Source organism: Phyllobates terribilis, unplaced genomic scaffold, assembly GCF_046119375.1.
Source record: "Phyllobates terribilis strain yellow unplaced genomic scaffold, ASM4611937v1 Scaffold_7__3_contigs__length_470593459, whole genome shotgun sequence".
Taxonomy (NCBI): domain Eukaryota; kingdom Metazoa; phylum Chordata; class Amphibia; order Anura; family Dendrobatidae; genus Phyllobates; species Phyllobates terribilis.
The window spans coordinates 255849529-255867322 of NW_027362767.1; the positions used below are offsets into that span (position 1 = coordinate 255849529).

The 17794-nt window shown below is 40.7% G+C and overlaps 1 protein-coding gene across 1 annotated transcript; it reads right to left on the bottom strand.

Annotated features, from left to right (window-relative positions):
* Window positions 1-7717: 7717 nt before the first annotated feature.
* LOC141154438 (ficolin-1-A-like) lies at window positions 7718-17349 on the bottom strand. Its single transcript, XM_073640366.1, has 10 exons — window positions 17086-17349; window positions 16480-16593; window positions 16199-16243; window positions 16071-16124; window positions 15388-15423; window positions 14868-14912; window positions 10694-10821; window positions 10287-10416; window positions 9753-9887; window positions 7718-8376 (listed from the first exon to the last, which is right to left on the bottom strand). The coding sequence occupies exons 1-10, from the start codon at window positions 17174-17176 to the stop codon at window positions 8114-8116; spliced, it is 1041 nt and encodes a 346-aa protein (XP_073496467.1). The 5' UTR covers window positions 17177-17349; the 3' UTR covers window positions 7718-8113.
* Between the last annotated feature and the right edge of the window lie 445 nt (window positions 17350-17794).

Genomic DNA, 17794 nt, shown 5'->3' on the forward strand with positions numbered 1-17794 from the left:
CACAAGAGAAAGGGAGTATTTTAGCAGAGCCCCAGGGGGATTGTGGGGAAGTTGTTTACTGTCTGGAGCCAAAGAGTGTGTGTTCTGTATCTCACAGAAGCGCCCCTGCAAGTGAAAAGGATTTAAGTCAGGAGTGAAGCTAAGCACAGATCAGGTAGAGCTCCTGTACTAACAGTGCAGAGTATTGTCAGGCAAAAAGATAAGGACTGGGAGAAATGGTGTCACAGGGATCATCTCCCTCAGCAAACCCTCCCCCCTCCTCCATCTCACTGTGCTGTAAAAAATGCTGTGTTCATTAATGTGCCTTTGCATTAGAACTGTGCTGTCCTGTACTACTGGGAAGACTGTGAACTGCTGTGCTGCTAAGGAAACTGTACTGTTTGTCACTGGAGCCTGTTGCTCATAAAACTTAACTTGCACTGGTTGTTCGGCTTCTTATTAAATGCTACTGTTCTACCATTTATGAGGACTCTTGTCAGGTGTGTCTGGTCAGCAAGTGAAACAACCTACGTGTCTGTGCCTGAGGGTCAATACCCCTTTGTGCCTGAGAGAAGCTGCAGCACATGGTCTATGGTCTCCCTGAGTAACGGTTCCCCTAGGATTCCAAAGAATTCATGTAACCTGTCTTGCCCCTATCTGAACCTAGTGGTGTGCATATAACACTAACTCCCAATTCACATGATGGACCCTTCCAACATCCCAATGAATCTACTAGTGTTGCCACCCAGATCTGAAATGGGCACATGATAAATCTCAACTGATCAGGTGCAGTTGCACAGCTAAAAACTGTAGCCTTATGAAGGAGGAACCGCTAGCACAAAATAAGAAGAACCCAACTTCCACCACGACAGAGGATATTCTCACAACAGAACAACCATCCAAAATCCCATCCCAGAGCAGTGTGGTGTTGATCAGTTTTGGGCCACTTCACAGTGAGAATCACCTTACCATGAAATAGTATATTTCAGTGTCCTTAATTTCCCAGTTCTAACATCCTTGGAAAAAGCAAAATGAAAATGCTATGTGGAAAAAGTGATCATGAAAAAATGTTAGACACAATTTACCCGTCACCTCCAGTAACATTTACAACACGGCAACTTTTGTTTTCAATCTTTTCCAGTTTGGCTGAAACACAAGTTGTTTGCGGACACTGGAGAACTAGAAGCCTGACAAGAGCGAAGAGCAACAAGGAAAAGTTGTTGACCACCTAAACCACATCAGTGTTTTCAGTAAGAAGCTTGTGCACTTGTCAGTCATCTCTTCCAGAAGTTAAGTTCTTCCAGAATTTTTATTGCTTTCAATTCCCTAGTAGTCCACGCCTTGCCTGTGCCGGTTTTGTCATTTAATTTTTTCAATACACGTTTGCGTGTGAATAGGTGTAAATCTTTCACAGCTGAAAAATAATTGAATGGGGATACGGGGGAGATTGTGAGACCTAGGCTCAGAACTTCAATCTGAGCTGGTGTTAATTGAATTTCAGACAAATTAATTACCTGAAGCCGTGACGTTTCAGACCTGGTTAAAGGGGTTCGTCCATTTCTGTTATATCCACGCGTGTAATTATTATTCTTCTGCCTATTCTTTTTGAATGGTTGAAACGATCTGATAGGTAAATATTCGGATTCATCCTCAGTAGAGGTGAAGGAGGTATGTGATGATACGCTGATGTCGGTTCTTTTATCATCAGCAGGTCGTCGCCAGTCATATACAATGTTTGATTGATAATCTCGTAAGTCTCGCTGAAACTTCTTCATTTTCAAATCCTGAACCTCCTTTTCCCATAGAGGAAATTGCTTGTCCACATCCACCTTAAAGACTTCAAAATCAGATAGAGAGAGAGTATCCTTCAATTTTAGTTGGTCTGACTCAATTTACGTTTCCACGCTGTCTAGACTTTTCTTGTTGAGACCTATGAGAAGTTCAATGAGAGACCTTAAACAGTTGTTGCAGACCTCCTCCCTCCGGGATCGGAAGGTAAGATCTTCAACAAAAAAAGAGAGCATAATTCTGATACGTAGCCCTCTTGGTATTATGCTTTTAGATAAGTAGTTCTCCAGGGATGCCTTCATCCACCAGATGCGTGTATGTTTCTTTAAAAGGTATTTCATATGATTCTTACATTCTACAGCTTGCCCATTTCCAGAGGACTCATGTTGCTTGATATCACCATTAAAAACTACATCCATTCGGGACAACTAGGTTTTGTCCCTGGATTTAATATACATTTTGGTCCAAAACCAATCTGTATAAAAATACAGAAAAATTCATAAACAACTAAGCAAAAGGAAAATCCGAAGGCACTCCACAACAACATATAAATCCTACAAGAAACACTGGAGCAATATGCCAAAGTATAGATAAAATTATTTTATTTCAACAATTGGACTATAGTCAACTAATGTTCACTATGCCCCTTGATAAAATCCTTGAGGGGTCTAGTTTCAAAAATGGGGTCACTTGTGGGGGGTTTCCACTGTTTAGGCACATCAGGGGCTCTACAAACGCAACATGGCCTCTACTCTCGATTCCAGACAATTTTGCGTTCAAAAAGTCACACAGTGTTCCTTCCCTTCTGAACCCTGCCATGTGCCCAAACAGTGTAATTTCCCCACATATGGACATATTGCACAACAGTTTTTGGCATCAATTTTCTCCTCTTAACCTTGTGAAAATAAAAAAATTGGGGCTAATAGCCTAGCTTGCCTCTTTCGCTACATAATAGACTGGCTCCACAAAAGACATGCATACTCTGATTACTCGTTGGAATCAGATTATGCATATCCCTTCAATTTGACTGCACTTCTACACTCTCGTTATACTTCCCTACCCCTAGCTATCAAAAAATCAGTAACTTTTAAAGACACCATTTCCGCTTGGAAAGTGGTTAGGAAGAAATATGGCCTTTCTTTCAGAATTTCTAAGCACCTGCCACTTTGGCGGAATCCAGAATTTCCACAGGGCATTGAGAACAAATTATTTTTTAAATGGCAACAAACTGGTATAGATAACATATCTCATCTCCTCCACCCAACCGGTCAGAGATGGTTGACATACCCAGAGTGTATGGATAAGTATGGTCTACCTCTCCAACATGGCTTCCAATATGAACAAATCAGACTTTCCGTTTTGTCAAACTTAAGGAATGTTACTTTAGAGACCTCCCAAAATGAATTGGACGTCATTCTACTATGCCCAATGGGCACCCCCCCAATATCTAGTCTCTATTCGGTTATGAAATCTAATTTGTTAAAGATACACCCTGACATTTTCTTTAAATATTGGAAGCAACAATTGGAAGACGTTGAAATTCCAACTAAGATCAGATAAGGCTGGAAGGTATTTAGAAAATACATTATAAACTAAACATGGAGAGAAACTCAATATAAAATAATACATGGGGCCATCTACGCCTTTAATATACCGAAAAAAAGATCCATTATCAAATAGACTAATTGCATGCCCTAAGTGTCATCATCCATACTCTGATCTTATGCATGGCCTATGGTCCTGCACCTATTCAACAGTATATTGGGATCAGGTTTCAGATTTGATGAATACTATATGGGGTCCAGAGTACACCCTCTCTCCATACTTAGCCCTACTACATTATTGGAGTAACACAGAGAACCCCTACAAAATAACAAAAAAAAACCCCAAAAAAACTGCTCCATACTCTACTCTTCTTGGCAAAAAACAGATACTCAAACATTGGCTAGACCCTAACATTCCCCCCATAGCAGAGCTGATAATCCAACTGTAACACTTTATGGGAGTAGAACAACTAGACGCCCTCATTAACAAGGAACAACAGGCTGGCAAATTAATTTTTTGTCAAAATGGAGACAGTTTATTATAACATTTTGCTCTCTGATTGAAATAAAACAAAATTGTCGAACCATTTACTTCTACAGAATGGTATATTCTAGAGGATCTAAATAACAATTTAGGACTATTACGCGTAAACTAAAACATGGGAGATAATCAGTACAAATTATTTATATTTATTTAATTCCTTTTGTTGACAATGATGGCTGTAAGTTGTTAATATTTAATCTTTGTTTATTTGTTGCGCCAGCTAATCACAATTTATTGATTATACATTGTGCCAGATCTGCGTACTGGCTCCTGATTAATGTTCATTTTGGCATTGTTCATATGACTTTATATGTTTTTTCTTTTCTGAAAATCCTAATAAAAATGATCTTTTTTTTAAAAAAAAATTTGGGGCTAAAAAATCATTTTTGTGGAAAAAATTAGATTTTTTTATTTTCACGGCTCTATGTTATTAACTTCTGTCAAGCACCTGGGGGTTCATGGTGCTCACCACACATCTAGAGAAGTTCCTTGAGGGGTCTAGTTTCCAAAATGGGGTCAGATGTGGGCGGCTTTCACTGTTTAGGCACATCAGGGGCTCTCCAAATGCGACATGGCGTCCGCTAATTATTCAAGCAAATTTTACATTCAAAAAGTAAAATGGCGCTCCTTCCCTTTCGAACCCTGCCGTGCGCCCAAAGAATGGTTTTCCCCCACATATGGGATATCGGCGCGCTCAGGAGAAATTGCACAACACATTTTGGGGTCCATTTTTTCCTGTAACCCTTGCGAGAATAAAAAAATTGGGGTCTAAAGTAACATTTTTGTGTAAAAAGTTAAATGTTATTTTTTTTCTTCCATATTCCCAAAATTCCTGTGAAGAACCTAAAGGGTTAATAAACTTCTTGAATGTGGTTTTGAACACCTTGAGGGGTGAAGTTTTTAGAATGGTGTCACTTTTGGGTATTTTCTGTCATAAAGGCCCCTCAAAGTCTCTTCAAATGTGATGTGGTCCCTAAAAAAATGGTTTTGTAAATTTTGCTGGAAAAATGAGAAATCGCTGGTCAACTTTTAACCCTTATAACTTCTGAACAACAACAAAAAAATTGGTTCCAAAATTGTACTGATGTAAAGTAGACATGTGGAAAATGTTATTTATTAACTATTTTGTGTGACATATCTCTCTGATTTAAGGGCATGAAAATACAAATTTTGAAAATTGCAAAATTTTCAAAATTTTTGCCAAATTTCCAATTTTTTCACAAATAAACGCAAGTCGTAGAGAATAATTTTTATCCCTATCATGAAGTACAATATCTCATGAAAAAGCAAACTCAGAATCAGTGGGATCCGTTGAAGCGTTCCAGAGTTATTACCTCATAAAGTGACAGTGGTCAGAATTGTAAAAATTGGCCTGGTCGTTAACATGCGAACCAAAGGGGTTAATTATAGCAAAACCTCAGTGCTGTCTGTAAGATAGCCTAGAAGAATAAGAGTCAGAGGTTGTAATTAACCATCAACCCAGGCACTGAGCCTCTCAGTGAGAAACCAATGCCTGAGATGATCGACCTGAGGAGCGCAGGGAATATCCTCTTATATATTTCAGGAAGGCCATGAAATATGGCCGTAATGGGATGTTCTATAAATAATCATATTCTCATTTATTTAAAACTCCTAATTCAAGACCATCTGCCAAATGTGTAGACAGTGATTCCTTAAATGCAAGTGTAGGATCCTATGATTATTTCCTATATGTGTAAATGTCATCTGAAATAAACTAATTGACATGTTTTTCCTGCCCCTGAGGAAGCTGCGCTCAACATTAGTGGGGCTTTCTCTTTCTGGGGTCAGCAAGTAAATGATTTTGGAGGCTAATAACGTTGGAAAGCGTAAAGTAACCTATGATTCAGTAAAGTAAAAAAGCTACAGTTTTGATGTTCAAAGCTCTGACAGATACAGATAGACTCGGGCTCCCAGTGGGCTGGAACCCTAAAGGTATGAAGAGCAGAAATGCTCACTTTTGATACATTTTTGGTGTCTTCAGGTAGGTATGGGTGGCTATGTGTAAGAGAGGATGTGGGGTTAATAAGGAGTGCGGAGGGAATTAATGGAGAATGTCTCTTCTTGTCATAAGAAGGTTGATGTTCAAGGTTAGATATTGCACCAGGCATTAATTAATTGCCTGGATGATGTTTTTAGATGTGTATTATTATAAAATATTTATGTGTTTCTTATAATTTTCTTAATAAAGTTGTCAGCTATGGTTTTTCTACTATAATAGGGTCTGGATTATGTAAGTGGTGGTTTAGTCACTACAGACAGATATATAGTACATCCCTGCAAGCCATACAGGAACCACAGTACTCATGAGATGCAGGCAGTATCACAAACAAACATTTACATCCAGGTAACTTATAACTGACATTTTTTCTGATTCAAGTCGTTCCCATCTCTTATGTCGCCATGTAGTACTGTTAGGAATTGTGGTTCTGTGCACCAATCTAGGAATGGAGCAGATCCGGTGCTAGGCTACTCCGGTCACAGGTGCCACCATTGTCCTGACCCTGGATGCGGAGCTACTACGTGTGCATGGAGACTTTCTCAATCTAATGGAGCATCGCGTTCTGGTGTTGTAGGTTGTGTGAGGACGCGGGATGCCGTGTCTTTCACTGATTTCTCCGGTTGCCAGGCAATGCGGGATGCAGCTGTGTCTGGCACTATGTAGTGGTGGGATGTTGTCCATTCTGCTGTTCAAACTAGCAGGGAGTGGCTGTCTGGGGATGTTTGGGAGGTATTCAACACCTGATCACTAGCTGGGCTATTTAATACTGCTCCCTGCTCAGTCCTTTGCTGTCTATTGCAGTTCCTATGTGCTGCAGTGGTTAGTGGTGCTAGCATTAGTTTTGCTATCTTTTCAAGGTTTTTTTTTTCATTTTCTCTTCTGGTTACACTTCCTGGGGTTCTAGCAGAGGTACTCACCTGGTTCTTGACTAGGCACCAGCCGTGTACGCCAGCTGTCCAGTGACAGTGGACCTGGTAAGGGCTCTGCCACCGTCCCTCTTCCATTTTCTGGGAGCTGGGTGAAGAATATTCCCGGTTCTCAAGGGCTCGCCTAGCTGGATAGCTTGTGCAAGTGCGTCTGTTGCTGCGCCTTTGCTGGTTTGGTACCAGTCTTGCTGGGTCCCTCTGCAAAGCTTATAACACTTTGATACTTTACCCATAGAGGAACCTCTTATTTTAGTGTGTTCATGAGTTGGTTTACTTTCATATTTCACTGTCCGTACACTCAGTCAACCAATGTACATTATCGGCCATAGTTGTTCTGTGGTAAGGTTTATCTGGGTTCAATGCCCCTATACTCATTAGAAAGCAGTTGGTCAAATGATATTCCAGCCGACAGCTACTTTCCCTGACTCCCCCATACACCAGAACCTTCCCATGTTCTTTATTATAAAACTGCTGCTGGACTACTCTGTCAGCGGCTTATCTACCGGAGAATAAAAGGATCAGCCATTGAAAACCCAATGGGCCGGACCCTTCTCTACCCAGACATCATCTGTGGGGGAAAAGTCAGGAAGGCTCCCTATATATTAGACTGTTGGTCAACGCAGCTGACATTGGAGAGTCCCACAAACTGTAGTCTAATGTGTATTGGGGTCTTATGACATGAGACAATCTTCCTGTTGCAATAACCACGAGGTCTGCTGTACTAAATGGCACTAATCAATAACCATTGTGTTACTGCATTGTATTGCTTTACTGATGACACAAGTCATTGACTGCGGACAAATAGAGGATGAGATGTGACAATATGGTACATAGGACTGCAAAAGTATGGAAGAAGAATTTATACTCAATATTATGGTCTGCTAGAAATGTGAAAAGAAGAAAATATTCTTTGCAATTTGTTACAAATCAACCAATTTATTCTGAATTATTTGCTCTCATATAATCTAATGTGTCTACCAACCTCACTGGCTAAAGGACATGGAGGAGAGTGGGACACTCAGAGGACATAACAGAAAGACGTCACAAATTCCCCCAATATGGAAGAGTTAACACCTGGCTTTTTATTGCCCTGAACACTTGGAATCATCTATTAGAAGATAAGAATAGTGAGAATTTCACACTGAATACATGGACAGAGCAGGAGCTGATCTCTCCATCAGGTTCAATAGTAATCTAAGGGTTCCTGATATTGATATTTCCATGTATGGAGGACCTCCATCTGTAGTACCCTCATACAGACAAATCCAGAGACAAACCGGAATCTGATCGCACTTTTCAGACCATGGTCTGTCTATTTTTTAGTTGGGCGAAATTTAATTTCCGAGGACTTTAGGGAGTAAAAGTTGCCTCTGAAATGGTACCAGATGATCCCTTTGCCTTTGATGTCATGTTCACCCTCCAAGTATTCCCCGTTCAGGTTGGAAAGATGGCAGGATTCATACCACCAGCCTCCCTTGAAGAATTCAGCACAACTCTGTCCTGCTTTACTAGACTTGTCATTGTTCTGGTCTTTGGTGGAGAAGGCTTGATTCTTTTGTGTTTCTAGTGAATTACCTTGAGAAAAATGCAGGGAAACAACAAAATAAAACATTACAACATCAAATATTCTGCCATTCGAGTGAATACATATGGTGTTTTGCATACACCATATTGCATACAAAAATACTATTTCATTTAAGAATCCCACGTGATTGTGGGGGCCACCATTGTTGGCCAATTATGGGTGGTGTTAGAGGGGTTCTCCGCTTTGTACAATCCCTACACTTATAAGTAACCCTTGCCGGGACCAAGTGATCACCTGTTGTCTGTGGAGAAACTTGGCATTAAGTGTTCAATTTCCCTGCAGCGCCACCACAGGTGAAATTAAACATTTCATGATGACTACAGAAGGCAATTGGTTGCCTGTGATATGCAGGACAGAGCAGGTCTTGAAAACTAAGATATGTTCATTCTGGCCAATAGATGATGTTCCTGAAAGAGTCCCCCCACTAGTTAGGTGGTATTAAAGAAGTAACGGGGACAGGGTTGTACTAGCCTCTATATGTGGCCATAATGCTTAGTGAGCTGTCAGCCAACAACTATTCCTCCTTATTCTTCTAAAGACATCCAAGCAAGCTGGTGTATTCCAGGTGGAGGAGAATAGGTTGTTACCAGATACCTCTTGCAAGAAGACACGATTGGGCATGTTGAAATCTAGCATTCTTGCCATATCCTGCATTGCCCTGACATCTCTAATCAGCGGAGATTTGGGAGACCCCCATAAATATAACATAGTTTGCAGATTTCCCCAAAATCAATAGGTGTCACTGACTTTTATATAATTTTTACAGGCAACTTCTTTGGGATGGTAGTTAATTAACAGATCCGTTCTGGATTGGTAGCAACCTGTTGTATAGATGTGTTCCAGAATGGAAGGGAGTATAGGGGAATATAGGGGAACGGATAATTAATGGTGTTGACAACCCTGATAGCCCCAGATTCCACCCCCAGAAAGTAAACGACTTTGCCAGCTTTGCTAAACAGACATTTCAAGTGGAAATGAAATATTAGATGTCGGCCATTCAGATCAATGATCATCTTTGTAATACTAAGTATACGTGAGGTTATCATTCTGGCTCATAGAGGAGACATCAAGCAGGGTGCCCCCTTCTATGATGTCTGTATGCCCTAATAAGGTACATGGCTTCACAAGACAACCCCTTTAATAATTTCACATCCCTCTCTACTATTGAAATGCACCCTACACCCAGTCATAATAACAACACCATGAAATAAGCCAATGTCACCCATCAGTGGTAACAACCATGTACAACCAGAGGCTGCTTGACGGTTTGCAGACCCAAATTCTAAATTAATCATCACCAAACCCTCAATTTTTCTCCAAATTGCTGCATTAAGTGTAAGTGAATAGGGCCAGTAGCTGCTTTTACCTGCGTTTCCTTCGATGAATGAACCATATCGCAGGGTAAACTGGTCAGACTCTCCCTCAATTTTGAAATTACTGTATGTGGCATAGGTACGGTTCCCTTTAAAGTCTTCTAAATCAAAGCGGAGTTGATGGGATCCTGAAAGAAATTATTACCAATATGTAAAGTTCCATTGTTAATATACTTGTCTTATCCACTAACAATCCGAGTCTAGACCAAACAGTGGATCTGCTGGTACCGCAGATGCTCAGGGGGAAGGAGGGGCAGATGTGAATCTAGCAATTATTTTAACTGGATTTTGAGCCATAAAAGTCATTATATTATATTAATGGGTGTTTCAAACTATATGTATTACAGAGGAGTGATACGCTGCCCAGGAGCTTCCTCACCAGAGCAAAGAGCCACTGGGACCATGTACCATGACAGCAATGGTGATCAGTTGATGGCTGGGGTGTCTTACAGGACAAACCCTTTACATCTGCTGTTGATCACTCTGAAATGGAATGAGCATATCCTCTAGTCGTCGTAGTGAGTTACCTGAGCTTGTCAGGCGATGGAGATGTTCATTTCCAAGCCAAAATTCACTTAACTGACTACCGAACCCCCACTGATAGCTGTTCCAATCACGATAAAAGTCCACCGATCCATCAACACGTCTCTGAAATACCTGAGAGAACAGAGAACAGGTAGATGGGAAGGCAAGAGTCACGAAGAACAACATGTGCTATGACAAGTATTGGGCATGGGAATAGTTCCAGCACAATAATGTGCAGACAAATGCGAGAGGAAAGTAGTCTTCTTTTACCCCGGGTAAAAGTTCTACCTGTAAGAAGTTTAAATGTGGAATATATTGTAGTTACAAAGCATTGTGTCCCCAATTAGCGCTCCTAAAAAATGTACATTGGGTACATATACTGTATACAGGTAGGGTATGGGAAACTTACAATCCAGCCTCCCCCGTCTGTATCCATGTCACACAGGACTGCCAAAGGCCGTCTGCCATCAGGGTATATAGTATACCATCCTGTCAGGTGAAAGCCACCATCCTTTAGCTCTTTACAGTTCTTTGCGCCTATACAGTAGAAGAACAGACAGGGAAAGAGTGGTTATTTGTGTGCAGGATTAATATATTGGGAACTATATAGCAATCAACATGTCTGCAATAAGGGAACCCTGAGGATTGGCGGTGAGATTTCATTAGTTTGGGATTTCTGACCTGATGCTTGTTAAGCTTTGCAGAAGTGACGTAGAACAAGATCTCATAATGTGGAATCACCCTATTAAGCAGACACCACTGCAGGAAACATTATTTTTGGGGAAAGTGTTAGAGGACTTTTTCCTTTTCCTGAAGAAGTTTAGAAATGTTTTGAAATTGTTTTTTTCCTCAAATGTTTTTGCAGCCTTTTTGTTGGACAGTTCCTAGTTTGGAGTATTTTCCATCAAGAGCGGGTTCAAAGAAGTGACATTCCCCTTTTTTTTCACCAGAATTTCAAAACGTTAAAAGGAAAGAAATACTCAAAAATGCCTCATATGAGGTTTTTAGGTTATATTCTCATAGAGATTTTTAAGTGGCTCCGTTCCAACCTCTTCAACAAAACCACTTGCAAATCTCTTCCTATTGGAAATTAAAAAAAAAAAAAAAAAACAAGGTATCAAGTTTGAAAGTATCATATGAAAGGACCTAAATTACTAAAATGCCAAATTTTATTAATACATTTAAAACTGCTCGGCGGCTGTCCCTGAAATTCCCTAGTGTGCCCTACTTTAAACCGTGCTGTCAACAAAAACAGAGGAATAGATGTAATAAAACAATAAAATCTCTGTCTATATGTGATATCAATTTTGCAGCAAACAGTGGGTGAGAAGAAAACTGATAACCATATCCATAGATAAATATATACAGTGAAGGAAATAAGTATTTGATCAGTTGCTGTTTTTGTAAGTTTGCTCACTGACAAAGACATGAACAGTCTATAATCTTAAGGGTAGGTTAATTTTAACATTGAGAGATAGAATATCCCCCAAAAATCAAGAAAATCACATTGTAAAAATTAGATACATTTATTTACATTTTGCAGTGAGAAATAAGTATTTGATCCCCTACAAACCATTATGAGTTCGGGCTGCTACAGACCAGTTAGACGCTCCTAATCAACTTGTTACCTGCATTAAAGACAGCGGTCTTACATAGTCACCTGTACAAAAGACTCCTGTCCACAGACTCAATTAATCAGTCAGACTCTAACCTCTACAACATGGGCAAGACCAAAGAGCTTTCTAAGGAGGTCAGGGACAATATCATAGACCTGCACAAAGCTGGAATGGGCTACAAAACCATAAGTAAGACGCTGGGTGAGAAGGAGACAACTGTTGGTGCAATAGTAAGAAAATGGAAGAAATACAAAATGACTGTCAATCGACATCGATCTGGGGCACCATGCAAAATCTCACCTCGTGGGGTATCCTTGATCAAAAGGAAGGTGAGAAATCAGCCTAAAACTACATGGGGGGAACTTGTTAATGATCTCAAGGCAGCTGGGACTACAGTCACCAAGAAAACCATTGTTAACACATTATACCTTAAATGTTTAAAATCCAAAAAGTGCCCGCAAGGTTCCCCTGCTCAAGAAGGCACATGTGCAGGCCCGTCTGAAGTTAACACCTGGATGATTCTGTGAGTAATTGGGAGAAGGTGCTGTGGTCAGATGAGACAAAAATTGAGCTCTTTGACATTGACTCAACTCGCCGTGTTTGGAGGAAGAGAAATGCTGCCTATGACCCAAAGAACACCATCCCCACTGTCAAGTATGGAGGTGGAAACATTATGTTTTGGGGGTGTTTCTCTGCTAAGGGCACAGGACTACTTCACCGCATCAATGGGAGAATGGATGGAGTCATGTACCGTAAAATCCTGAGTGACAACCTCCTTCCCTCCGCCAGGACATTAAAAATGGGTCGTGGCTGGGTCTTCCAGCAAGACAATGACCCAAAACATACAGCCAAGGCAAGAAAGGAGTGGCTCAAAAAGAAGCACAGTAAGGTCATGGAGTGGCCTAGCCAGTCTCCAGACCTTAATCCTATAGAAAACCTATGGAGAGAGTTGAAGCTCCAAGTTGCCAAGCGACAGCCTCAAAATCTGAATGATTTAGAGATGATCTGCAAAGAGGAGTGGACCAAAACTCCTCCTGACATGTGCACAACCCTCATCATCAACTACAAAAACCGTCTGACTGCTGTGCTTGCCAACAAGGGTTTTGCCACCAAGTATTAAGTGTTGTTTGCCAGAGGAATCAAATACTTATTTCTCACTGCAAAATGCAAAAAAATGTATCTAATTTACACAATGTGATTTTCTTGATTTTATTTTGGATATTCTATCTCTCAGTAATTAACCTACCGTTAAAATTATAGACTGTTCATTTCTTTGTCACTGGAAAAATGTACAAAAACAGCAAGGGATCAAATACTTATTTCCTTCCCTGTATATAGTGCAAAAAATGCTGATTATGGACAGTACTAACCTTGCCCTACATGCTATTAATTCTACCTGCCAGCAGAGGTTGGCACCCGAGATGCTCAACAAAGGCGACCCGCTCCTTGGTGGCTGTCCTTTGAATGCCATATAGTGTCCTAAATAACTAACACCTTACAGGCAACTATTAAATCAACAGGGTCAAAGAATGCCCCTAAAGTTTGACATACTGATAACATATCAAACATAGGGCAACAAAAAGTCATTATTTATGCACTGTCTCTTTTTTTCATCTGGTCAGGTCTACTTATATTGTTACTAGCTATTGAACCCGTTCTACGCCCGGGTGGCGACCATTTTTATTGGTATATGGTCTCCCATGCTGGTATGTGCTGCCCCCTCCTGGTATTTGTGTTGCCCCCATCCTGTCCCCACCATCCTATACTGGTACTCATGGCACCCCTCATCCTCAATCCTGGTTTGCATGGCACCCCTCATCCCCATCCTGGTATGCATGGCACCCCTCATCCATATCCTGGTATGCATGGCACCCCTCACCCCCAATCATAGTATGCATGGCACCCCTCACCCTCAATCCTGGTATGCATGGCACCTCTCACCCCCAATCCTGGTATGCATGGCACTCCTCACCCCCAATCCTGGTATGCATGGCACTCCTCACCCCCAATCCTGGTATACATGGCACCCCTCATCCCTAATCCTGGTATGCGTGGCACCCCTCACCCCCAATCCTGGTATGCGTGGCACCCCTCATCCCTATCCTAGTATGCATGGTACCCCATCCCTCATCCCTATCCTGGTATGTATGGTATCCCTCATCCTGGTATGCATGATACCCCATCCCTCATCCCCATCCTGGTATGCATGGCCCCTTACAAGAACGGTTTAAGAAATGAAAGCTGAGCACTCATTGGTTGCTATGGGCAACACAGACAGTTCTTCTAAATGAAGTCCTGATTTGGAGCATCTTCTTACTGAGCAAATTCATGACAACTGTCTAAAAGTAAAACTGTTTATGAAGCCTATAACAACCAATCCTAGCACTAATGTAATACCTTACTGTAGACCAGAGTCAAAAATGTGGTGTACATCATTAATAAATGTGATATTTTAAGTCCCCATTTTGCCATAACGCCTTTACTACGAAAAGTGTTTGGCAAGAAATAAAGGTTGTCTAAAAGTAATTGCTAACAGGGTCGCTCTCAAGAGGAGTGGGGCATTACCGTTAGAGTGCTTTCACACTGCGCTTTGTCCCATGTTCAGTGGTCCCATCGGGGCTTATGTCTGATCCCTCCTTCCCTTGCAAAATGGGATTCGGACGTATGCATTGACGAAGCCATGGTGGCGACACAGTCAGCGTGTGCTCTGACGTGCATCATTTTTGTGTGTATATGCCTACTGGAGGCGGACACTCAGACACAGACTACTACATCTGAATGTCCGCCTCTAGTTGGCGTATACGCCCAAAAATATGTACCACAGAGCGCACATTGACTGTGTTGTCACCATTAATACACGGAATATATACAGTATTTTTGTAACAATTTTTACGGCAATTCTACCACATTTGCCACAGTAAATCTGCCCTTTCCTGGGAACAGATGCCATCAATGTTAGGTGCTTACCAGTAAATTCCTTCGGACAAGAGACGCCCTTGTCACCTTTTTCACCTGGAGAAAGTGCAAAATTGCAGGTTACTGATAAATAGATTTAATTTCCCTCTATGCCATATTTTATAAGGAGGATTCTCACTGGAACTCTAAATTGATGATTTTTATGTTAAAAATTCCTACAAACGCACATGTCTACACCACAATGTCCTGCTTACGGCTGCTACTGGGGGGGGGGGGGGTTAGTTATGTTACATATATAGTTATATTGCTCCCACTTCCTTCACTGGCGGCAGTATAAATATGTATGAGCTTTATACACCCGGCTTGACACTGAGATGCAAAGATAATCGATATCTAGAATATAACTGTAAATTATAACGTTTACATGTTCCATTTATACCTGCGCTTATTAACACTAAAAAAACACATACGATGGGGCATATTTTTCTTAACCATACAAAAATGTCTCAAATAAGTATTCTGACATTTCCCTCCACCAGTACCTTATATACATGAAAACTTGCATCTTTACCTGGTTCACCTGATTTCCCAGGTAATCCATTGTGTCCTGTCCAAAAAGAAAAGAAAAACAAGTATTACACAATGCACAACCAGACTATACCAGACTATAAAAGTCCTTGAACTTAAAGGGGTAGTCTGACCTTATAATATCTATGATCGGTGAGTGTGTTGAGGGTCAGAACCCTACAGATCTGATATAAAGATAGGTCATCAATACCTTTCACTATCCAGATTCACCATAAAATGGCTGCTGAATTCCTTGCCTCTACTTTTATAGAGGCTATGATAGTCACTGCTGATCTACTGTGCTATATATACACGTAATGATTTGATAACTGCGAGGCATTGCCAGAGTTTATGTGATCAGAGTATTCACTTTATTTGGAGGTCTCCCACTTATAAAGGTCTCAGACTGAGGAGTGACTCTGAGGCTTCTTTATGATTGCGTTCCCAGTAGCATTATATACTTTTATAACTTTAGGAACTTCATTTATGCAGCAGAGTATAGAGCTGTGATCTCCATCTCGTTACACTGTAGGCCTTGCTAAACTACAGCTTCCGTCTATGCTGAGAGCTGTAGTTGTGTGACGTTGTCACATGTAAGAGCCCAGTGGTACAGAGATCCTCGCTTGGGCCACGTCGAGCTGGGTAGGAATGTAGTATTGTACACAAACTGAGATAAATTTTCATTACCTTGTTTTCCTGGGGGTCCGGCAATTCCTTGTGGACCAGGGGCCCCCGTGTCACCTTAATGTAAAACATAAATCATTAGACCTATAAAACCAAAGCCAAACCAATTATCTCTTCTTTCTTTTTAATACCTTTCATTCCTGGTGGTCCTAGTAATCCAGGAAGCCCATGAAATCCTAAATAGAAAAAATAGAAATTAAAGGTTACTGCTTCCCCACCTATAATACAACATGTAAGATTCAATCTCCGGTCGAATCATGGCTGCATTTTATGACACAGACCCATTGTGGCTCTGATCACCCAAATTTAGATGACCATAGGGTTCTGTGATGTAAAGATATGAAAATGTATAGAAAACGTAGACAGTCAAGCATCCCTGGTTTACAAGCGTTTCTCCACTGGATCAGGATACCTTTGGCTCCAGCTGGTCCCTGTGATCCAGGTGGACCCATTTTGCCCGGTAATCCAGGACATCCTTGCAGAACAGTTAGCTGCTTGGAATCCCCAACTTCTACAATCTTTACTTCTAAAGAGAGAAAGGAGATACTGTAATTCTCATCCTGGACATTTATGGCGTAACCACAAGAACTCTCTCCCTTCACTTTTATTTTTCTCTTGTGGCTATGCCATAAATGTCCTAGATGGGCATAGGGGCATGTGTGTCCCAGACATTTATGGCATATCCACAAGAGAGAAGTAAGAGGAAATACAGAGAGGCATTAGACTTGATGATATGACTTCTAAGAGAAGATAATAATAATCATAATAATTAGTAATGATATTAATATCAGAAAAAGACTTATCAGATCATTATATTCATGTGACATGTTTTAAGATATTTTATGCACATTTTATTTTTTTTCACCTCATATTTCTAACATATCTTCCTACCTATATATTTATCTAATATCTGTCTATCTCACATCTATGTATATCATATCCCTATTTATCTCTATATACCCTTCCCTTGTAATATACATGAAGATATATAGAGATATACCATAGGTGTTTTTCTTACCTGGACATGAGGCTTCTGCTTCACATTTCGGATAAGACAAGATCAAGAGTCCGCTGATAACGCACAGTGTGTATTGTGATAACCCTTTCATGGTTGCTTTCTGTCTCCCGTCCACTGATCTATGCAGAACTTATGTATCTCTAACCTGGCTGCAAACAAACAGTGTCCCAATATGCCTCACATTTCCAGTAATGTCCGGCTGACCCCTGATCATTAAAGAGAAAATGATATTCTAACACTATGCAGCCAATGGCTGATTCCAGTGTATTTACCCAGCACAGGGTGAAGGTTGTGTTATTGGAGTTTTTGGTGCATAGTCCTGTTACATAGTTTCAGAGTAAATTTTTGGGATTTTGGAAACTTTTTAATGAGACTTTCCAATGAAACATGCGAAATATTAATAAGTTACCTTTTATGTACTATACTTCCTTTCTAAAATGCTACTTAGAATTCAAAGTAGACATGTCTTCAGGGTATTGGTCCAATTCACTAATCATTCTGAAGTAACTGGCACAAATCCACCCACAAACCACTCCCTAAAAGCACATTATGAATATTATTGGGCAAGAAAATTCATTACTGATTGTGATGGGAGCTAGTTACCCCATCCGCAGATGTCCAATCTTCTTCTGCAGGCCCCTGACATGGAAAGGCTTTTCTTACACTGGGATATATAAAATATGACTATCGCACAGTGTCTCCAAGATGA

Excerpts from the sequence above, each read along its gene's own strand:
- LOC141154438 (XM_073640366.1), bottom strand. The coding sequence starts at position 17,176 with ATGAAAGGGTTATCACAATACACACTGTGCGTTATCAGCGGACTCTTG. Across the intron at positions 16,594-17,085 it reads AGCAGAAGCCTCATGTCCAG|AAGTAAAGATTGTAGAAGTT; the intron begins GTAAGAAAAACA and ends TTCTCTCTTTAG. Across the intron at positions 14,913-15,387 it reads TGGGAAATCAGGTGAACCAG|GTGAAAAAGGTGACAAGGGC; the intron begins GTAAAGATGCAA and ends CACTTTCTCCAG.